The 23,555-nt window shown below is 48.2% G+C and overlaps 1 protein-coding gene across 7 annotated transcripts in view; it reads left to right on the top strand.

The window, feature by feature from the left end:
* The window catches only part of epb41a (erythrocyte membrane protein band 4.1a), a 76,904-nt gene that overhangs the window by 40,366 nt on the left and 12,983 nt on the right, over positions 1-23,555 (top strand). For 4 of the 7 annotated variants that reach the window (XM_066717649.1, XM_066717648.1, XM_066717642.1 and 1 more), the window contains 14 exons: positions 668-763; positions 1,403-1,495; positions 2,279-2,365; positions 3,889-3,981; positions 5,561-5,647; positions 7,547-7,639; positions 8,930-9,019; positions 9,544-9,615; positions 10,019-10,096; positions 10,557-10,804; positions 11,810-11,869; positions 12,004-12,045; positions 13,485-13,547; positions 17,064-17,243. In XM_066717649.1, coding sequence (XP_066573746.1) covers positions 668-763; positions 1,403-1,495; positions 2,279-2,365; positions 3,889-3,981; positions 5,561-5,647; positions 7,547-7,639; positions 8,930-9,019; positions 9,544-9,615; positions 10,019-10,096; positions 10,557-10,804; positions 11,810-11,869; positions 12,004-12,045; positions 13,485-13,547; positions 17,064-17,243 — 1,382 coding nt within the window. The remainder of the gene's footprint in view (positions 1-667; positions 764-1,402; positions 1,496-2,278; positions 2,366-3,888; positions 3,982-5,560; positions 5,648-7,546; positions 7,640-8,929; positions 9,020-9,543; positions 9,616-10,018; positions 10,097-10,556; positions 10,805-11,809; positions 11,870-12,003; positions 12,046-13,484; positions 13,548-17,063; positions 17,244-23,555) is intronic. The other 3 variants (XM_066717643.1, XM_066717646.1, XM_066717647.1) reach the window with 3 other exon arrangements.

Raw genomic sequence — 23,555 nt, 5'->3', positions numbered from 1 at the left:
TTTAATATAGTCGTGCCCCCGATATGAGGTGCAGATGTCTGAGCTGTGAGATCGCTCTGGGGACATGGTGTCGTTGTGTCACTGGATGCCGAAGAAGAATTGCAAATAAGGCTGTGAAGGCAGGAATGCAGGGAACTACAGGAGAGTGTAGTTTATATACAGGCCATTGTCTCTCACTCCCTGTCGTGGGAGTGTATTTATAGCCGTAGGGAGGCGAGGTGTTTACCGCAGATTATCACAGAAAGGAATTCAGAGTTTGTTCACTGTCTGCTGTTGGTTTGAAATTGATTCTCTTTGCTTCCTGTTCTCTGGGGCTCAGCTTTCATTGACTGCCAAGTGTTGCCACACCTTTATACTGACTGTGACTCTCGTGTATATATCTGCTGCTTTTGTGTTTGTTTATGAAAGTATTTTGTGAGGAAAAAAGTAGAAATAGGCATAAGAATGGAGGAGCCAAAGACGGAGCCCGCTGAGGTCTTTCAGACTCGACCCACCTTCTGTCCTTGGATGAAAGCTGACGTGGGGGGTGTGGTTGGGCTGTGACTGCGCCTCAGTCCGCACAGCCCTCCTCTGTCACCATCCAGGAGAAATGGGAGAGAGTGCTGTTCTGTGTCTGGGGCCCCGTGGCTCTACAGTCCCATGTTCTAATGTTTTCCCTTCTCCCCAGCTGGAGGGGCCTCTGCCCGGGCCCAGCTGGCACCAGCAGAAGAGGATGATTGGTCTATTCTGTTCGATCGCAACCAATCTTGGCGCAAGGCCCCAGGTACCCAGGCTTTGCAGAGCACCCCCCCCAAAACTCACAGCTCCCAGTAACAAGCCGTCTGTGACAGGCCGGTACTGCCACAAAAACACAACAGCTTCTGCGTGTGAATCCAAACTCTATTTTTAAGTTGATTTAAGCATTAAGTAGATTTGTTGTCTGAGACAGATTTCAAGGTTTGACTGAGTGACTGACTGGCCTTTTAACCCAAATCTGGCAAAAACTGGAATGGCTTTTTTCTATCAAAATCTATTATTAAAGACAAACCTGTGAACAGTTTGAGATGATTTTGCTCATTTTGCTTATTCATTTCATCTGGCATTTTAAAGTAGTCCAGCAGGTTGTTCTAGGTTGTGGTGAAGGTTCGCTCTTCATTCCCATCCCGCCTCCTCTCTCTGTCCGCTCGGCCCGTGGAGGCGTCGCAGTGAGAGCTGGTGACTAGTCTGGCCAACGCACATCTAACACGTTACAGCTTCAGCGTTGGTTCAGGAGTTGATGGGCGACTCCATGTCTGTGTGAATGAGAGCCGTGTGGTGAGGGACCGGGCCGTCCCTGGAGCCGAGACGGGAGTGAATGCAGTGCTGTGTGTCACGAGCCACAGTCCCCGCTGCTGTAATGTGTTCCTGTCTCTCCCCGGACCAGAACTGGCACCAGACGTTGAGGAGAAGGTGGAGAAGGACGATTGGTTTATTTTGTTGAGTCGTCCTGAACCACCGCCCACTGTTGAGGCCCCAGGTACCTGCAGGCTTTGCAGAGCCCCCCCCAACTCACAGCTCCCAGTAACAAGCGTCTGTGTGCGACTCGCACAGGCCGGTACTGCCACTAAAACACAACCGCTTCTGCGTGTGAAACTAAACTGATTTTTTCCCATTTTTAAAGTTGTGCATTAAGTGCATTTGTGTTTTGAGAGATTGCAAGACTGAGTGACTGACCAAAGCCTTTTAACCCACATCTGAAAAAATATCAAATAGCTTTTTTCTAACAATCTTTTGTTAAATTAAAGATAAACCTGTGAACAGCTTGACATTATTTATTCTGCTTATTTGTGATATCTGGCATTTTAAAGAGCGCAGTTATATTGTTCGCAAAGATGCCCTGTTCTTCAGTCAGAAGGATGCAGGTAATGTGGTCTGTCTTTGAGCTCTGCTTTTTTATTGGAAATATCTTCACGTGTCGCCTGACATGCGGGGAACAAATGACATCGACTTCATCAGACTGTCAGTTTCCTTTTGAATCTCATCTGAAGACTCGTTTGGCCGATGCCAGATGTCTTCCTCTCCAGCAAAACTCTCCGCTAAACTGCAGCTCTTGTGTCTTTGCGCTCTTGTTGACCTCGTCCCTGAGAGAGTGCGCTCGGCTTCACGTCGCAGCGACGGTCCGCCCGTGTCTGTGTGAATGAGAGCCGTGTGGTGAGGGACCGGGCCGTCCCTGGAGCCGAGACGGGAGTGAATGCAGTGCTGTGTGTCACGAGCCACAGTCCCCGCTGCTGTAATGTGTTTCTGTCTCTCCCCGGACCAGAACTGATCCCTGCCATAAAGAAGAAGAAGGACGATTGGTTTATTTTGTTGAGTCGTCCTGAACCACCGCCCACTGTTGAGGCCCCAGGTACCCGCAGGCTTTGCAGAGCCCCCCCCCCCCCCCAACTCACAGCTCCCAGTAACGAGCGTCTGTGTGCGACTCGCACAGGCCGGTACTGCCACTAAAACACAACCGCTTCTGCGTGTGAAACTAAACTGATTTTTTCCCATTTTTAAAGTTAAGTGCATGTGTTTTGAGAGATTGCAAGATTTGACTGATTTGATTTGAATTTATTTTATTTAGATGACACGCTGTAAGTGTGTTAGAGCTGAAATAAGCATCCGTGTATAGTCCTAAAATTGAAAGTAATGGAGTATGTTTATTATCTTTATTTCACTTGTTAAACTAGACCAATTGTGAGAGTATCAGGCGGTCTGAATAACTGTTCAGAGAAGCACAAGTTTCTGTTGAACATGGTTTCTTAAGTTCTTAACCTGTATCTGACACCACTATGACTTGTCACTTTCAGATACAGATGATAAAATTACAATCATGAAATGTGTTTAAACACGAGTAGCACCTACAGGCTATATGGCCGTGTGGACATACCATTCGTTATTCAGTATGTTTCAAATAAAACAGAATCTAATGATGTAAATCATACCACAAAACGGAATACATATAAGTGCCAAATGGATTTTTGCCAAATCAACCCCCCCGAAACGACTTTGGACCGAACTGACCCGTTCCCAAGTCACACCCGTGGCACGTGCTGATCATACCATTTGCATCGTGCTGACTGGTGTCATGCTTGTGATGTTACAGTGGGTAGACAAATATCGTGCTACTGATTTGAATCAGTCAGAAAAAAAAAAATCTGATATTCGTATTTGCTAAAAATGTGTGAAGTTCAACGTCTGCGAATTCGAACTTCGTCACAACGGTAGTTTTAAAGTTTTATAAATTACCAATGTTATATTTTTCACAAAGATTCACAGTTTTTCAGTCTGCAGGATGCTGGCAATGCTGTAATTTTTTACTGGAAATGTTTTCACGTGTCGCTTCTGACACGCGGGGAACAAAAGACATCGACTTCATCTGATTTTCAGAGGGGTGAAAATCAATAATTGCCAGTTGCCCTCAGTTCAGGTTTTGTCAGCATTATTGCTGCGCCAGTAAAGAAATAAACACACAGAGATGTCTGCGTCGTGACCCGAGAGAGGAACAGCTTGGAATGGTTATTGGAGCTTTGTTTGGCTTTTTTACGTGTTTAATCGTCCAGCTGCAGCCTTGCATTAGATTAATGTGCTGCATGAAGACAGGTGAAACTCACACACACAAGCTCTTGTGTCTTTGTGCTCTTGTTGATCTCGTCCCTGAGAGAGTGCGCTTGGCTTCACGTCACAGCGGTGGGCCGCCCCCATCTCTCGCACGTTACAGCTTCAGCGTTGGTTCAGGAGTTGATGGGCGACTCCATGTCTGTGTGAATGAGAGCCGTGTGGTGAGGGACCGGGCCGTCCCTGGAGCCGAGACGGGAGTGAATGCAGTGCTGTGTGTCACGAGCCACAGTCCCCGCTGCTGTAATGTGTTCCTGTCTCTCCCCGGACCAGAACTGGCACCAGACGTTGAGGAGAAGGTGGAGAAGGACGATTGGTTTATTTTGTTGAGTCGTCCTGAACCACCGCCCACTGTTGAGGCCCCAGGTACCTGCAGGCTTTGCAGAGCCCCCCCCAACTCACAGCTCCCAGTAACAAGCGTCTGTGTGCGACTCGCACAGGCCGGTACTGCCACTAAAACACAACCGCTTCTGCGTGTGAAACTAAACTGATTTTTTCAGTTTAAGTTGTGCATTTGTATTTTGAGAGATGGCAATGTTTGACTGAGTGACTGACCAAAGCCTTTTAACCCACATCTGGGAAAAACTAAAATGTCTTGTTTTTAACAACATTTTTAGTTAATTACATCTGACAAACCTGTGAACAGCTTGACATTATTTGCTCGGCCTATTCAGGTCATGTGGTATTTAAATAGTCGTGTGACGGAGCTGACAGAAATCCACATCCGTCGAATGCGGATTTTTAAGCATTACATCCATATAGTGTTGTAGGTTGTGGATTGTTTTTTAATTGGCAGTAGTACTGTGAAATCATTTTGCTACAGTTTTTATAACGAATTGAAATATTCAACAATTTATTTTATTTAGATGACACGCTGTAAGTGTGTTAGAGCTGAAATAAGCATCCGTGTATAGTCCTAAAATTGAAAGTAATGGAGTATGTTTATTATCTTTATTTCACTTGTTAAACTAGACCAATTGTGAGAGTATCAGGCGGTCTGAATAACTGTTCAGAGAAGCACAAGTTTCTGTTGAACATGGTTTCTTAAGTTCTTAACCTGTATCTGGCACCACTATGACTTGTCACTTTCAGATACAAATGATAAAATTACAATCATGAAATGTGTTTAAACACGAGTAGCACCTACAGGCTATATGGCCGTGTGGACATACCATTCGTTATTCAGTATGTTTCAAATAAAACGGAATCTAATGATGTAAATCATACCACAAAACGGAATACATATAAGTGCCAAATGGATTTTTGCCAAATCAACCCCCCCGAAACGACTTTGGACCGAACTGACCCGTTCCCAAGTCACACCCGTGGCACGTGCTGATCATACCATTTGCATCGTGCTGACTGGTGTCATGCTTGTGATGTTACAGTGGGTAGACAAATATCGTGCTACTGATTTGAATCAGTCAGAAAAAAATTTAGTATTCGCCAGAAATCGGATTAGCTAAAAATGTGCGACGTATGACATCCGCGAATGTGAATCCGAACTTTTTTTTTAAATGACCAGTGTTATATTCTTCACAAAGATTCTCTGATTTGTAGTCTGAAGGATGCTGGTAATGCTGTCTTTTTATAAGCTCTGCTTTTTTTTTTATGGGAAATGTTTTCATGTGTCCCTTCTGACACAAGAGACATCCACTGTGAGGAACAGCTGAAATGGTTATTGGAGCTTTGTTTGGTTTTTTTGCATGCTGGTGAAACCCACACACACAAGCTCTTGTGTCTTTGCGCTCTTGTTGACCTCGTCCCTGAGAGAGTGCGCTCGGCTTCACGTCGCAGCGACGGTCCGCCCGTGTCTGTGTGAATGAGAGCCGTGTGGTGAGGGACCGGGCCGTCCCTGGAACCGAGACGGGAGTGAATGCAGTGCTGTGTGTCGCGAGCCACAGTCCCCGCTGCTGTAATGTGTTCCTGTCTCTCCCCGGACCAGAACTGATCCCTGCCATAAAGAAGAAGAAGGACGATTGGTTTATTTTGTTGAGTCGTCCTGAACCACCGCCCACTGTTGAGGCCCCAGGTACCCGCAGGCTTTGCAGAGTCCCCCCCCCCCCCCAACTCACAGCTCCCAGTAACGAGCGTCTGTGTGCGACTCGCACAGGCCGGTACTGCCACTAAAACACAACCGCTTCTGCGTCTGAAACTAAACTGATTTTTTCCCATTTTTAAAGTTAAGTGCATGTGTTTTGAGAGATTGCAAGATTTGACTGAGTGACCAAAGCCTTTTAACCCACATCTGGAAGAAACTGAAATAGCTTTTTTCTACAAAATCTATTGTAAATTAAAAGACAAACCTGTGAACAGCTTGACATTATTTGCTCGGCCTATTCATGTCATATGGCATTTTAAATTAGTTTAAATGAGCGCTTTTATATTCACCAAGATTCAGTTTTTCAGTCTGCAGGATGCTGGTAATACGGTCTGTCTTTTGAGCTCTGCTTTTTTTATTGGAAATGTTTTCACATGTCGCTTCTGACACGCGGGGAACAAAAGACATCGACTTCATCTGATTTTCAGAAAGTTCTGCTTTGAATCTCATCTGAGAGGCGGAAATCTATAATTGCCAGTTGTCCTCAGTTCAGTCCCAGGACACTCAATATTCCAGAAATAAAACGCTCTGGAAATGCATGACTTGTGCATGATGTCACAAGTTGAAGACGACGGAAGGCGTCTGACCACAAAGGCGACTGTTCCGGAGTTTACATTGTACGCAGTCTGTACAACAGTTTTTTATTTATTTTATTTGAACCGCCAGCAAGAAAAAATGGCCAGGCCAGTGCAGGGATTGCAACGGACATAACAGGTTCGGAGTAAATTATATACTCTGTTCAGAGTATCGCTATCGCTTCTAAATATAATTTAAATTGAAATATGAGCGATCTGTGTCCTGAATGTTGTCGAAGATGTTCTCATCACATCCAGACCCTAATCGCATGTCTGCAGGCAGTGATGCGGTGCGGTGTGTTGACTCCTTAACACAAACATCACTGTGACACCATCTAATGTAATTCTGTCAGATGCATGAGGATGCACATGTATCTGGCAGGTTCTGGTCCAGCGTCCGTTCCGGTTCAGTTCCAGCACTCAACTGATCCAAGTCACTCACGTGTCATCATCTGCTCAATGCGCTGTTGTGTCCTCGTGGTTCTGCAAGAACTATAAATTGAACATTTGAGATTGTTAAACGATTGGTATGTATTATTATTACTGTTACAATGTATCCAAGGTGATGTACAGAATTAATAATATAATCTTTATTTTATATAGCGCCTTTCAAATACATCCCTAATCGCTGCACGTCTTTAATTTAGATTTAAAAGTAAATTGATTTAAATAGTTATGCTAAATTAATGAATACTAATATATATACACACCACATCCGTTTATAGTTATAAATACAATTTAAAAATAACATACTTTAGTGATTTCCTGTTTATGAGCTGCTTTGTGCGGCTTCTTCTCGCAGCTCGTGGTAAAAAAGACGATCAGCTGTTGACCGGAGAAAATCCTCTCTGTTTGAACAAATTTAACCCAAAGTCGCCATATTATGGGATAGCGTGGGAAGTGTTTTATTCACACTGGAGTTCCCACAAAATGTCACTGTTTAACCATATCTAAATACTACAGTTGATGATAATACTGTACATCAAATTCTGTGCATTTTGTTGATGGGGATATTAGTAGATCTTCAACTTGTGACATCACGGACGAAAATGCTTTGACTGCAGTGTCCTGGAAGCAAAGAAAAGAAATGGTTTTCAAATAGTTTTCTTATTTATAGTGCAAAACAATACATGGATATGTGTGTGTGTGTGTGTGTGTGTGTATTATATATATATATATATATATATATATATATATTAGAATTGTATTATGATGTAATTTGTGAAAATATAGTTCCTCTCTCTCCCCGGCCCAGAACTGATACCAGAAGTTGAGAAGAAGGTGCAGAAGGATGATTGGTTTATTCTGTTCAAGCGTATCCAATTAAAGCCCACTGAAGTGGCCCCAGGTACCCGCAGGCTTTGCAGAGCCCCCCCCCCCAACTCACAGCTCCCAGTAACAAGCCGTCTGTGTGCGACTCGCACAGGCCGGTACTGCCACTAAAACACAACAGCTTCCGCATTTGAAACCAGATCTTTTCAATTTTTAAAGTTGTGCATTTGTGTTTTGAGAGATTGCAAAATTTGACTGAGTGACCAAACCTTTTAACCCACATCTGGCAAAAACTCTGGCTTTTTTCTAACACAATCTAGTGTCAATTAAGACAAACCTGTGAACAGCTCGACATTATTTGCTCGGCCTATTCATGTCATCTGGCCTTTTAAAATGTTTAAATTGGCGCTTTTATATTCACAAAGATTCAGTTTTTCAGTCTGCAGGATGCTGATAATGCGGTCTGTCTTTGAGCTCTGCTTTTTTTATTGGAAATATCTTCACATGTCGCTTCTGACACGCGGGGAACAAAAGACATCGACTTCATCTGATTTTCAGAGAGTTCTGCTTTGAATCTCATCTGAGGGGTGAAAATCAATAATTGCCAGTTGTCTTCAGTTCAGGTTTTGTCAGCATTATTGCAGCTGCGCCAGTAAAGAAATAAACACACAGAGATGTCTGCGTCGTGACCTGAGAGAGGAACAGCTGGAATGGTTATTGGAGCTTTGTTTGGCTTTTTTATGTGTTTAATTGTCCAGCCGCAGCCTTGCATTAGATTAAAGTCCATGTCCCACATAGAGAACACGTTTGACTATGGGCTCTTACTTAGTATACTTTCATAATGGGCAATAATGTTCATAAGTGTATTAGCGTAATGCGCTGCATGAAGACAGTGCTGGTGAAACCCACACACAGTGCGTTTTATTATCTTTCCTGACATCTGTGGCTGATTTCTATCGCTTTCTGCTTTACTGAAGTGTGCGCACTTGTGTTTGTGTATGAAAGAGTGCGTGTGTGTAGACGAGGACGAGCACAGACCGTAGCAATGACCGTGTCCTCCACACTGCCTGCCTGGCAAATGAGGCTCCAGCAGGTTGTTCTAGGTTGTGGTGAAGGTTCGCTCTTCATTCCCATCCCGCCTCCTCTCTCTGTCCGCTCGGCCCGTGGAGGCGTCGCAGTGAGAGCTGGTGACTAGTCTGGCCGACGCACATCTAACACGTTACAGCTTCAGCGTTGGTTCAGGAGTTGATGGGCGACTCCATGTCTGTGTGAATGAGAGCCGTGTGGTGAGGGACCGGGCCGTCCCTGGAGCCGAGACGGGAGTGAATGCAGTGCTGTAATGTGTTCCTGTCTCTCCCCGGACCAGAACTGGCATCTGCCCTTTTGAAGGAACTGGAGAAGGACGATTGGTTTATTCTGTTTAAGCGCGACCAACAGCCCACCACTGTGGCCCCAGGTACCCTCAGGCTCTCCAGAGCACCCCCCCTCACTGCTTAGTTACACTGGCTGTGTGTGACTGCCATTAAAACAAACCAATACAGCTTCTGCATTTGGGGAAAAAAATCCTTTTTTGTGCATAAAGCATCTGGCTTTTTTTTTTTGGGTGCTTTTCTAGACAGATGGCAAAAATAAGTGTGTGCGTCTCACAACATGCCTTTAACCCACGTGTGGAACCATAACCTCCATAGAGTTACTGTTTTGCTTTTTGAGAAAGATGGCAAATATTCGAATGTGTGAAGGAAATCCTCCAAACATGTGCTCTGCTTTTAAATGCAATAGTTTTTCTCATTCAGGCTTCAGGCCCCTGTGGCCTCCAGGGCCCACAGTCCATGCTATGTGGCCGTCTGCTGGATACGGTGACACACTGTCCTGACACGGCTGGCTTTTAAGAGTGTGCTGCCTCAAAGCGCACTGTCTTTGCCCTCTGTCGCTCCCAGGCTACAGGCCCCAGTTTTTCTAACGTTCTTCCCGTTTCCTCAGGGGAGTCTCCCCGTGCCTGGTCGGAAAAGGATGACTGGTTTGTTCTCCTGGATCTCCCCGGGCAAGCCGCAGGTACCTGCCCCCTCCCCCCAAGCTTTGCAGAGTGTGTCAGCCCCCCACTACCTCCACCTGTGCGTGACATGGAAAGTTTGCGGCATTTTAAACTGTTTTATCCATGTGAGAGAGCCCTGCATCATCGGTTTTGATTGTTTGGTTGTTGGTTTGTTTGCAGTGCGACTGGAGAAACCGTAAAGCGAATTGTACAGGCTTGCCTCTCTCTCTGCGTCCCAGTTTTCAGTGCCGAAGGCCCGTGTGACGCCGAGGCCTGCTGAGTGTGTGCGTTGCGTTGTGTTGTGTTGGACCTGAGGCTTGGTTTGTGTGGCCACTTGGTGGGAGGCGGTGAATGAGGTGGGGAGCGCTGGGAGCCCGTCTGTGCAGCACCGGCCCCGTGCTAACATGTTCCCGCTCTCTCCAGTGCGCAAGTCCGCAGCTGAGGCCCGGCAGAAGCGCAGAAGAGTCTCGTATATGATGGACCGCACCGCTAAGCCCCCAGGTACCTCCCCTCACGTAATGTCGTCCCTCTGCTGGGGGTGTTGGACTCTGGTAATGTGCGCCACACTGAGCCACTGTTCTGTCCGATGGCACAAGTATAGTGTCCAGTGGCTGGTGGTGCTTTGTTCAAATCCTGGTTGTAGAACAGCAGTTTCCCGTGGTTGTGATGTTTCAGGAGTAGACCACGGTTGTCCTGGAAAGTGTGTTTCTTGTTTTATTCTCTCTGTTCTACCCTTTCTTGTACCTGTGGAAGGGCATTAAAAAGGCAGGTCTGTATACCAGGAGAGGGGAAGAGGGGAAACTGAAACATACCACTGTTGAGAGGCGTTGTGTGTTCAAACTTTCTCTCTCACTCTCATAGTCCTTTCTCTCTGTCCCTCCCTTGTTCAGGATCAGTGCATGGTTGTGTCCAGTTAGTGTTAACCCCACTCTCTCTCTCTCTCTCTCTCTCTCTCTCTCAGCTGTGGTGGTGACCCCCGACAAGAGCACTCGCCCAGTCAGTGCCCCAGTCATCTCTCCAGTCCCCGTGGCCGAACCCAGCCCACTGCCCCCCGCTGCGGCCGCTACCTCAGGGGACCGCCGAGAGTCCCCTGCAGCAGCCGCCGCTGTTGCCGCAACGCTCCCTGCCCAGGAGGAGAGGAAAGCGGAGGCGAAGACGGAGAGCAAGACGGCCGAGCCCTCCAGACCCGAACCCCCGCAAGACGTCAAGGTACAGACCACCCCGGGCCCCCATCCCAGAACCGAACGTAGGAATGCCACCAGAGCAGGTGTATATAGAATCTGATAGCGTAATACAGTGCATTGTGGACTAGATGATTAGGCAAGGCAGTCGAGTTCGTCAGTGTGATCAGTGATAGTTTGTTTTCAGACCAGTCGATCGATTACATGTATGTGGGTGGCAGGGATTGCATCGGATGCTTTGTATACATTTGGAGGGGGGTATTTGAGCGCTCGGGGTCAGTCTGCCATCCAGTTACCGGCGCCTGTCCGGTGTCTGGGTCCGAAACCTCTCCAGCTCAGAGCGCAGAGTCACCGCGACCCCAAAGTCTCGTTTGGTCGTGTCTGAATGAGACACTGTTGCACCGGACTGGGTTCTGATGTTGCGTTTTTCCAGGACCAGACAAACTGATCACCTGACAACTAGAATGCTGGTTATTTTTAGATGTTCTGCTTTTAGCTACTGCCATGTCATTTTTTTAAATTGTTTGCTCTCGGGAAGTATAGAATCTGTACAGAGGCGGACTTCACGCAGCAGAACACCTTGAGAGACGTGCCACACTCTCTCCAAACTGCTGCTCTCTACTTCAATTAAATTAATATCAGCGAGTATTCCTGGATTATACTGACTTGGTTACAGTTCAGTTTGTGTTGGATAAAGGAAGACGTAAGCATCCTTTATTTGCAGGCTGTTGTCTTTAGTGGGTTGCCTCCATTCCAGACCATGCGAGACATTTAATGTCCAGCTGCATGCAAAGCAAATCAGGTGTCACACCGATCTTGACTTCTGGCTTGTTGTACCTACATTTCAGAGTTGTTTTTTTTCCAGATCTGAGTCGGTGAATTGTCATCCTTTGGTGTATCGGTTGTGTTAATGTTTGCACTGTGATACTGGTTTGCCGTGTTCCCCCTGTGCGGCCCAGTCACTGCCCACAGCCGGCCCCCAGGTGAGTTTAATTTCCGAGGCTGTGTCTGACCTGTCTCTGTGCCGCTGTAGATTGGGAGGGAGCGGAGGGAGACCCCGGCCGTCACGGCAGCTAATGGGGAGAAAACTCAGGTTTGTGTTGTAAAATCCTCCAGTCAAAGACAAGTCAAGCATGTGAGCAAATCAACAGAATCAATACACTTCTCTCCCCCGAGAGCAGAGCGAAACTAACTGTCCTGCCTTTCTCTCCCTCCGTGGGGAAACAGCGCCCCCCTGTGGCGGACGAGGAGCTGGTGCGAATGCGGAAGGTTAGACTTCAGCCGTGCCTGTGCCGTGTGTGTATTAGAAACTCACCCCTCCATCCCCGCATCACGCTAGCGCCCGTCACCAGCGACTATCTCCATCATGCTTAAAAGAGACAGTACGCTGTTTTTGCTCAGGTCGCCTTGGCCTCCCACTCGCTGAGAAAATGAAATGAGAAACCTGCTTCTGGTCACTGGGTGTCTGGCCGCGGGCGACGCTTGTCCAGAGAGGCGGGTAGCGCCGTCTAGTGCCGCCCGCTCGGTCAGATGCCGTGTCCGGTCACCTGTGGAAAAGAGGCTGGCTGATCCATCTGCTCATTTTGATTTCTATTTTATAGTTGTTTTTTTTTTAGTTTGTTTTCGTTACGTTTTGGTTACTTAGCGTTTGCCTGCTGTGTGGTTCTCGAGTGTCTGGGAGCTCAGTAGCCGAGTGAGCGTCATCACAGTAACGGAATACAGACGATCTACACAACGATTACAACAACTCAGACACAGCCTCCCCATCCACTCGGATATGATCCTAATCCCTGTGAAACCACGCGGTCCTGTCCCTCCGAACGTGGCCGACGCTGGGCGGACGAGGCCCCCTGTATCCGTTCCTCTCCCACTTCCCTGCTTTCCTGGGCCACACCCCTCGCTGCGGAGAATCTAGCTAGGGATGAAATATGTGGTGCACCTAGCAAGTACTTCAATTCCTCACTTTGATCAATGATCATTATAGGGTTTTTACATCCTGATTCATCCTTTCTTCCGATGTTACGACGTCTCCACATTTCTAAGCAGGCACTTAACCGTCGCCCGAGAAGCCCACGGACTTCACCATTAAAGCGCCACGGCATAAAGCCAAATAACTTAAAAGCATTGGAGCGTCATCAAATGGAAATTAATTCTTAATATCCCCGATCGGCAGGGCCTTGCGGTCGGTACTTTATACTTTTTTCATTATTTTAGTGTTATGAATTATTGTGTGTTTTTGAAGTAAGAGCACTTTGTTGTTTTAGAGTTGGAGAATGCTTTTTCCCTGCCTGGCTGCATGTCCCTCACACAACAAAGCAGATCACAGAAAGCACGCCGTTAGTATGTGGGGAATTAAAAAAAAAAAAAACTGAGTACTGTCTCTCTTAATTCGTCCCATCCCCTCCACCCCCTGCTTGAGACCTGCCTTGTCACACTGTCCTCTGTCAACCCCCGACCCCTCACCCCCGTGACCGCGTCTCTCCGTGTCCCCGTGGACTCGCGGTCGCGCTGCACGTCTCTCACGCTTTGCTGAACTCCCATCTGACTTTTGATTTGTCGCCATCGCTCTGAGTAGAGCGGTTTCGATCGCATCACCTGCAAGTTCAGTTCTTTTCAGTTCCGACGAGAACGACATTAAAAACCAATTGTGCTTTTTTCTTTTCTTTTTTTCCCCTTTGTTTTTTTTTTGTTTTGTTTGTTTTTCACAGAAAAGACCTAAGAAAATTGAGGGTGAAACTATTTATATCAGGCATAGCAATTTAATGTTGGAGGTTTGTATGGACTCTGAAGCTGCCTCTCACTCGCAGTTTCCTTTTTTCCTTGGTTTGTTTTTGCTGAGTTGTGCTGCTGCATGTCCTGCATGAGTTGATGTTAATTCTTTAGATTTCTATTGCAAGCCTTGCTTTTCAACTTTATTTTTCTCTTTTTCCACCAACACATTTTGACTCTGCTTGCCCTTAAGCTTTGATTTTCCTTTTCTTTTTTTAAAAGTCTCTGTTTTTAACTCATGTTTAATTCTAGCTTCGGAGTTGTTTCATTTGATTTCTCCATTTGTAGATTCTTGTTGCAAAATATATGATTGGGATCTCAGTGCCCTTTAACCAGCCCTCACCATAAATATAATTGGAGAGACAAACACAGACAGTGTTTACAACTATAACATGACTTCACAGTAGCCTTTTCACTTTTTAAATACATTTAAATATAGATATATAATTGTTTTTATAGACCTAGAAACTGAGCGCATTCATTCTGTGCGGAGTTACAGAAACTCGCATACAGTTCAGCACTTAACGAGTATTAAAGAAACCAAAGCAGTTGAATTCAGAGTTAAATCGGATCCTTGCGCATAACTGCCCCCCGCCTCCCACTGCTGCCCCCACCCCCAGGCCTCCTTTTCCCATCTATCCCAGATCCCACACACACTACGCCCCCGTTCTCTGCCCTGTGCGTCGCATCTCCGATGATGAGTGCTCCATTTCCGTCACACACTACCTGTGCTGTACGAAGGGCTTCCCGGTGAAGGAGAACCCCTTGTTTCTGTGTTGAATCAGCTGATGCTCATTGTTATTTTGACTGGCCTCTGGTTCTGTGTTGGAGACGAGGGGCCGAAGAGCACCAGTGGGTCCCATTAAAACAGAATCCAGAAACCCGCTGGTCCACGGTGGCCAATGAACGATGGTCCTCCTTCCCTCTCCCTCCCTCTCACCGCCGCCGCCGATGGGCTTCCTCAGAAGGACAGAGCTGTGATTTTTCCCAGTCATATATTTCTGCCACAGGGTCTAGTGCTGCCGCTTCGCCGCCATTGTCGCCTCTCGTCTCATTGTCATCATGTGACCACATTCCAGCAACGCCGTGGAACCAACCCTAGAGCTTAGGGCGTTCGTAGCATCGCATCTGTCATGTCCACCTCTGAGAACTGACGGCGGGCTTTCGAAAACCTCTCTTAAGCGTTTGTCCTGTCCTTGTTTATCATTTATTTTGTCGTCGTCTTTGCCTCTCTTGTGTGAAGTAGCTGAGATACTGAGTTTGCCAGACCCGCGCCGGGACTCCTGCTGTACAGAGGTCTGAGGTCTCCGGTGACGCCCCAGGCACGGCCACACGCCCCAAGCTCGGCGCCCACGGAGAACGTGGCGCTCCGACTCTTGAGTGTCGCCCTGAGCTTATGGGGAAGATCGGGGCTCCTCAGACCAGGTGTACTCGAGGAATCCTGCGCTGCTTCTCTTCTTGAGTGCAGTAACACTGGTAAAATGGTCTCTGGGGATGTTGGTGGGGTTTTTTAAGCCAAGAAAGTAAAACAGGGTAACTGATAAGGTAGGCAGGATATTGAGTATCCAGGTAGAATCAGTCACCCAGAGATCAGATCTTTCTGGTGACAGAGACGGATGCTCAGGCACTTTTCCCATCATGCACTGCAGAGTCCAGTTCATGGGGTGGCTGTTGACACCTCATTGGAAGTCACCCGTCAAGCGCTGCTGTGAAGGTGGGCTTCATCCCATCCCAGGCAGGTCAGAGATCAGCACGTAATGGACAGCCACTCAAATGCACCCACACAATGGCTGCTGTTGCGTTGCTTCTGAAGTAGGGCTGGGCGGTAAACCGTAAAAAACTATATACTGGTATTTATTTACGGACTGGTTTGGACTTTTACTATGCCTTCATATCAGTGTTTTAAAGTTTTTTTTATGCTAAATTGAATCATTTACTAATGACCGTGTCATTTTAATCATGGCATTCAGCTGCCAATAAACTTGATCGTGTTTGCGTATCCCACAACTTGCTGCGCAGCTGTGTGAGACTGCGCTGTCTGACACGAGACATTGTCTAATGAAAGTTGACATTCGCCTCCGCTAACAAGGGTGCAGCAGTAGTTTTCATTCAGCTTAACACGTCCCTCTTGATTTCTGCATAATCTTGTGTCTCACAGACGCAGCTCGCCTCCCGCAGCAGCGTCTCAGTGCTGTGCTGGGCTGTGCGATTCTGCGCAGATTTCTGTGGGTGGGGCTTAGTGGCGTCATGCAGAAACACTCAAGAACACGCATCTCTGAGTCTCTGCGCAGAACTGCGTACCCTTGTTTTGGAATGAATGTTGCGTCAGCCAAATATCGAAAATAACCTCCATGTGCATTGCGTGTTGACATAAACAAATGGACGTCATAAACGCACAATGAATGAAGACGAGATGCAGGAGAGTAGTGTGGGTGAAACTTCACAGCACAATGACCCAGTGAAGCTGTCCTGAAGAAAGGTGCGTCATTGATAGTGTGGACGTGACTTGATTTCAAGACAACTGACGCATACCAGGGAAACGTAATTCAAAGTCAGTTGCGTCATACTGTCAAAAATGTGAAAAATACCATGATACTGTACTATGGCTGTATCACCTGGCCCTATTCTGAAGGGCGTGTTTGCTGTTGTGTGTCAGGACAATGTGTGCACACAACACAGTGTACAGAGCCCAGGATGGACCCACGCATTCCTCCAGCAGCACCACACAGCTTGACCCAGAATACAGCAGCCTGATTTCTACAGTTTCATTTAAGTAAGGATCTTCAACAGGGAAGTGTAACACTAAGGTCCAGGGGTTTCTTGTCCTGCAGTGGGGGGTTGGACAGGTGAGAGACACTTTTGCGATCAACACAGGAGCTGTGATTGGACCATTTTACTGCTGTTAGTGTGCAAAGGAAAACTTGCTTTAACCGCAGGAGCCACGTTTGCTAAAGTTTCCCTTTTTATATCAAAACGTTTCCCCAGTCCCAGTGGGCATCACCAAGACGAGGTCCCACAAGTATGATACAGGCCTGGCTATAACCTACTCCTGGCAGAGACTCCATAGAGGGAGAACTATTCCCTGAATTGTAGTCAAATCTTTAAACCAGTCTGAGAGCAAGAGGTTAATGAAACTCTCGGCCGACGGTAAAGTCCAAAGTAAAATGCTGAGTATGAGAAGTGATTCATGTGCATCGTCAGTGAAATCATTGACCTTTTGGATCAGTGTCGGTGTCCTCCGAGCACCGGGCTGGCCGATCTGTAGAAAGGTCAGGCTCAGTCTTATCTCTGCCTCTGCGTTTTGAATGAAAAGGGAATCCAAGGCCGCTACTGTGCTGTCCTGTGTGATGTAGCATCTTCAGGCTTGTAGCATTTGATAGAAATCGTGTGTGTGTGTTTTTTTTTGTTCATTCTTGTGTTTTGTTTTGATTCCCGCTGCCCCCCCGCCACGTCTTCTGTCCCCTCCCCACCTCCGTCCCCATTCCCGTCCTCTGACCTGGGCCCACCTCCCCCTCCAGGACCTGGATAAGACGCAGGACGAGATCATGCGCCACCACGCCAGCATCAGCGAGCTGAAGAGGAACTTCATGGAGTCGGTGCCCGAGCCGCGGCCCAGCGAGTGGGACAAGCGTCTGTCCACGCACTCGCCCTTCCGCGCGGTCAGCATCAACGGCCAGGTGCAGCCCGGCGCCGACGGGGTGAGTCCTGTTCCCGACGCCAGGGAGGGAGGGATTGGGGCGAGTAGGAAGACTGAATGTCACTTCCCAGGACACGGTGCCAGGCTATGATTTGTTATAATTCACTTTTGCCATGTTCCCCCGTGCTGGTATTGAAAAGTCATGCGGTGCTGTGTGCTGACATTTTAAATACCCCATGAAACTCTGTGGTGACAAATGTGTAACGTCTTGTAATGTAACTCATAGAAAAAGATTGTAGTGCGAGAGTGTTATAGCACCTTTCCAAGTCCACCCTCACCTTGGGAATATACAGAGTCAGTCTCTGCTCTGGCTTGAAGCATGGTGACCCCCACCCCCCCGACTCCCCGCGGTCCCGGTCTGTGTGTCACCAGCCTGCCCTGCTCTTCTGGCATGTGAAGACAACATGCTGTACATGTATGGGGTCCCTGCCGTGCACCGTGCTCCCCTCCCATTGCAGCTGGTTCCGACAAACAACCACAGCGAGCGCGGGACCTTAGAGAGAAACCGCAGGCTGAGACCCCTCTCTGGGGCGGAGGGGCCGGCGTGCAGTGAAGCTGTATGGCCACCATGTGTCGCTGCCCACCCCCAAAACGGTTGGCGAGTGGAAGAGACAGAATTGGTAGAAATGTGGTCCAGATAACTAGTTTCAGCTCTTGACCGTCTGTGTGTTTAGAAGGTGGTGGACTGTCCCACTGAACGGTTTAGTCAGATCATGGAAACACAGGCACTCTTTAGACCCCTTGTCCTTGGAGTTTGACTCGGCACCTATCCAGATCTCTTTGTTTAGTGACAGACTAGGAGATCCACAGCAGAGACAGATATTCGGCCACAATAGCAGTTCCTCCGCAGGGTTGGGCTTTGTCCCAGACCGGAGGTCACGGTGACCCTGCCGCGAAGTGGCCCTGTATTAAATTAGTCTCCTGTGAAACGCTATTTGGGTATTCCAGAGTAAGGATTCGATGAGATTACAATCCCCCCCCGCCCTCCTCCTGTCTGCCCAGAGAGGCGCCCGGTTACAGTGCCGGGCCCCTGCTGAAGAAGAGGCCGTGGGTGTTTGCCGAAATCAGTCTGTGTGTCTTTGAGAGGGGAGAGACGGGCTCAGACTGAAGGAGATCTGGGCCGATTCGAGTCCGATCACCCAGGCTGCCATCCTCTCTGCCCGGGCCGAGCACAGAGAGGGCTGAACCCTCGACCACGAGTCTTTTTAAACGCAGCTCGTATCTATGTGCAGCTTTTCGTATCCCCTCCTCAGTTTTGAGCCTCGATCGTCCCCCTGCTCGTCACACTGTCCTCAGACTCCTCTCTGCTCTAATCGTGACACAGCCTCCTGAGTCTGTCCCCTGTGGTTTTCTGTTCTGTTCAATATGCTTTCTCACTGTCTATATGCATATAGATATATGTATATATATACGTGTGTGTGTGCGTGTGTATGCGCAGGTGAAGACACCCACTCACCCCCACACTGAGAGCGCGGTTGGTGGCGACTCTGAGGTAAAGTTACTCTAACTTGGCGCTGTTACTGCAGGACTGCAAAAAAAAAAAAAAAAAAAAAAAACTCGTTGGGGGGAAAAAAAGATGAGAAAAGGTTCGCTCTGGCTGTGGCCCGGCAGCAGCTCCCATCGCCGCCGAGTTGCACTTTGCTGGCGCCATCGCTGTCCCGATGTCACATCACCCCCCCGCCCTCTCCCTGCTCCCGCTTCCTGGCTCGTCTGCGGCTTTTAGACACCTGCTTGCAGCGGCGCATGGCTGATTGGCAGCTGCATGACTCTGACTGCGCTGAAGAACGCCAGGAAAAAAAAAAAAACAGCCCAGGAATAATGACCCCTCTTCTTCTCCATGTTGTTGTCTTTTCCTCCCCCTCTTCCCTCTTCATTGGCGGTTGTATGTTCTCTCTCTCTCTCTCTCTCCCCCCACTCTCCCCTCTTTTACCCCTGTTCTTTTTGAAGTTCAACTCTGGTGCTCAGTGTCCTGACTCTCCTCCTCCCTGCCCCTCCACCCCCCCCGCCAACTCGGGGGTGTGCAAAGACGCCCCGCACCCCCACAGCGACCCCAATCGCTTCATCCGGCTCAACCGGCTGCGCGCTCAGTTCTTCCTGTCGTAGCTGGGGAGGCGACTCGAGGGGCAGTGTCGCAGGGGGTGGGTGGGCAGAGGTGTTCACGTGGGGTTCTGACTCTGACTCTGCCTCAGTCGCTTGGCTCTGGACAGGGAGATGGTAGCCCACCCCGTCTGAGCGATTATCCCCTCGTGTCTGCTACGTCTGGACACAGAGACCCAAACAACAGATTGGACTGATGGATGAAAATACCTAAATGTGCCCAAACCTGCATTCAGTTCCCTAAGACCCTGTCAAACACTCCACTGCCCTTAGACACTCAAGTTTGACCGGTATAGGACACCCAGCCACGGTGCTGAGGAGGGTATCATTGCTTCACAAGCATTCCTGAATATATGAGACACACCCCCAGGCAACACAGGGGCGCACCCCACATTGGGGGGGATCCAGACGCGCACTGCTTCGGCCAACTCCAAACTGGCAAGTTTTTTCGGGTCTCACAGGTGCTAATGATGACTTACCCCTGTAGGGACTATCCACATCTCTCCCAGGTGTAGTTCTCTCTGGCATTGCTAGTCGGCAACACAAAAAACAGTCGATACAATCTACAATCTAAACACACAAAAACATGCCTTTTGATTCAGTCGCAGTGAACCCCTTAAAACTTCCCCTGACAAGCCTCTGTTCCTGCAGTTTGGCTTTGCCGAGCCGCCGTGCGTGTGTTGTGAGGTTGGGATTGCCGTCCGCAAAGCAGGACTGAGCCAGAACACCATCCCCCCAACGCTGCCACTGCCTACTGCCATGCAATCTAGTGTCTCGGCACAGATCGCTATAGATGTGATCAGATTTAAACAATTATTCATGTAGAGCAAAACCACTGCAAATCCAAGGAGTTCAGTGGGGTAGAAGAAAACGGATTTGCTGCCCTCTATTGATTTATTTGGCCGAAAGGTACGGTGCAGCTCTTTTAGCCGGAGGAGCTGACTGCAGTATAACAATATTATCTAAACCAAGTGAACATATCCAGTCGAGCACAGCACCCCGTCAGAGACGAGCTGAACAGGAAGTCGAAGACATAAACTGCTCCTTTTAAACTGTAATTGAGGTGGCGAATGTGAAATTGTGCCGCGAGGAGCCGGTCAGCGCTGGAGTAGCCGCAAACTCCAGCTGTCAGTGGTTTTGTTTAAAGGAGACTTCCTGTTAGCTCCAGAAATCCCCAAAAAGACCATTTAAAAGTCATCGAGACCAGTCGTTGTTTGGTTTTATTCCCAGGACGGAGGAAAGAAAGCAAACATTTTCAAACAAACTCCCCCACTAAAAAAAACACGAATCGCTGTCCCAAATCCATTCCTTTGCACACCCCCTCCCCCCCACCTCTGTGTCACTCGGCATCCTACCTCTCCCACTCGTTCATCACTGTCTGTCTCTCTTGGTCTTCTGTCACGAAACGCAGCCAAAGGGACGTCCTCTGTTAGTACAGGAAGAAGAGCAGTTAGGGGCGCCCGGGAGCCCTGCGCCCTCGCTGGGGCAGCCTCACGCGGGGGAGCCGTCCCAAAAGATTTCGATCGCCATGCCCGAGGACGGCAAGCGCCCCCCGCCCTGCCAGCTGTACCCGGCCGTGGCGCTGCAGAACCCGCGCCTGCCCTTCTTTGTGTCCTGCCTGGTGGTCCTAGCCCTGACTCTGTGGTGGCTGGTCTTCATATGAGGGGCGGCGGCAAAGCGATACCTAACCCCCCCACCAACCCCGAGGAACGTAAAATAAACCACCCCGCCCCCTCAAGCCTGCGATCCACCCTGTGCCGACCCGGTAGCGCCTGCCTCGGAGAAACGAACTCCGCCAAGTGAGCGAGAGAGAGAGTGTGCGTCTGTCCGGCTGCTTCTGTGTTTCTGCTACTTCCTGTTCTTCTCTTCCTTCTCCTCCTTTTACTCATCCACGTCCTCCGGCATGGGAGTGGACCTATCTCCTTTTCCTGTCTCCCCACTGCCACCCCCACCCACCTGTAACCAAGACTGATTATGACATGGGGGGGAAACCAATACAGAAAATAGAAACTGAAACAAACTTAAAATACTTAAAACGATTGGACTTCGAGCTGGGACCTTGCCAGACTGCCTGAAACTGCAGACTGTGGTGTTACTGACAGGAGGGTTCCGACCCGTTAAGGACTTTAAAGTGTTTTTTGTGTGTGTTGTCTTGTTTCATTTCATGTGAAGGTGAATGGGTTCCTACAGTGGTTCACATGTGTAGCCTTCCCCTGAGGCCTACAGCTCAGCCCCACTTACTACTACTGTTAAGTGAGTGATTTGTGCTTTTCATTAATTGCAACATGTGTGGAAGACCCTTGGGGGCCACACTTCTAAAGCATTTTCCACAATGCTAAGTTTACAACTTTTTAATTACAAAAACATGAAAAAAACAGAAGGATATGTGTGACAATTAAGGGCATTGTTTTCTAGGACGATAAAAGACAGGGATGTAAGTCTGCCTTAAGTAAGGTATGGTGTATGTATCTGAAGTTAAAGGCCCGACTCCTGATGTCCTGATGTACTGACTGCAGTTGTGTTGAATGTCATGTCAGGGCGTGGGTATCGGTGGGAAGGACAGGGCTGTCAGTGGCCACCTTGCCATAGCCAGAGAGATCGAGATCGGGAGTTCGAGTCCATCCACATTTGAGTTGGGGGCCCTCGGGGGAAGCGGTTACATGTCACTTTGTATCTTTGCAACTCTAATTGGCCTTAAAATTTGCAGTCAAGCTGGGAGCTTCGCACGCAAAAGAACTGTTTACACACCGGCGCTGCGTGAAGCGGCGTTTCTGTCCGGCTCTCCTGGGCGTTTTTCCCCTCATTTGTACAGAATATCTGTTTGTCGAGACGGTAGCCTAGTGCCGTCCGAATCGATGCATTATTTATGTCATGAACAGTTATGAACTGCCAAGAAATGTAGTGCAAAATAAATACAAAAGGTAATAAAAACATACACCAGTTGATTGACAGAAAAAATGATAAGACCCCCCTCTTCACCCTGTAGGCTGTAGGAGCTAGGGTTCATACAGAGGGGCACTCTGCACTTTCTACATTCGTCAGTGTGAATCAGTTTATTAGGTGTTGAGGATGCGTAACTCTAAGGGACAGTGGAAGGGTCAGTGGCTGGGGGCGGACGGTGTCAGACAGGGTCTTCTAGCGTCTCTCCGTAGCGACAGCAGGCTGGCACAGGATGCGTTGTTGTGGAGGCTGTGGCATCCACTGCGGCCCGATCGAGGGGTGCCGAAATAACCTGTGAGATTAGTTTTGGAGAGGAAAGCCAGACAGTCCTGCTAGGGAAGAGTTGTACCAGATTGGATTTCAGCTGAAAAGATCTATATCATCACGTAGTGTTTTCCAGCCATTCATTTTAAGTGCAGTAGAAAACACTTTGTTCCCTGAAGAAGTTTAAATTACATTTTTTTTCCTGTATTTCCTGTTATCGCTCATAGTTTTATTTTGCAGCCTACGTGTTCTGGATACGGCCAGCTGTTAGAAGTTTCCCAAGGAAGCGTATTGAAATGCCCAGGTCTGCTACAGTGGTGTCTCTTCTCTGTGAGCTGGAGTTTAATACCGGCTCACAGCCCGATGCGGTGAAGTTCTTCGGTCGCTGCTGCCAAGAGGAGAGCGCAGACATAGTGCGAGTCTGGCAGCTTGTTGTTCTGCAGCCATGTGGGTGTTTCCAAAGAACACATCGAGTCATTGCGGTCCCCCGGTGTGGGGCAGGGGAGACCCCGAGAGACCGTCTCGGGCAGCATTGCGGAGTCGTGGTTATGGCACTGGTGCACAGTGGGGCGCAGGCGAGGAGATGTTTAACTTCCCAGAATGCCTCGTTTACAGCCATTATTGTCCGGTTCCCTCTTGCACGCCTGGGTGTCTCTTAAAGTGGACGTGTTCAGCGGTCTGTAAGTCATTTGAACAACAGGGACAAACGTCTTCAAACAGACCTTTGTTCTGAAGTAGATCTCGATTTTCTTTCTTGTCGCCGCAGCTGAAGAGAAGAATGTTTCGCTTAATTAATTCAAATAGGATTTCACAAACACAGACGCCATCCCTCAGCGATGCTCTGGTTTCTTTTAATATATATATTTATACACAGGTATCAAACTCAATTGTGTTCAGTTATAATTTGATATGATTTAATTTGTTTTAATGCACTACTTTATGCTGTGGGCTTTAAGAATAAATGAGTGAATGAGTAAGACCAAACTTTCAAACTGTACAAGAGCAGCTTTGT

This window comes from Amia ocellicauda, chromosome 11, assembly GCF_036373705.1.
Source record: "Amia ocellicauda isolate fAmiCal2 chromosome 11, fAmiCal2.hap1, whole genome shotgun sequence".
NCBI classification, from domain to species: domain Eukaryota; kingdom Metazoa; phylum Chordata; class Actinopteri; order Amiiformes; family Amiidae; genus Amia; species Amia ocellicauda.
The sequence above is the reverse complement of the archived record's forward strand: the minus strand, read 5'-3'. Positions and strand labels throughout refer to the sequence as shown.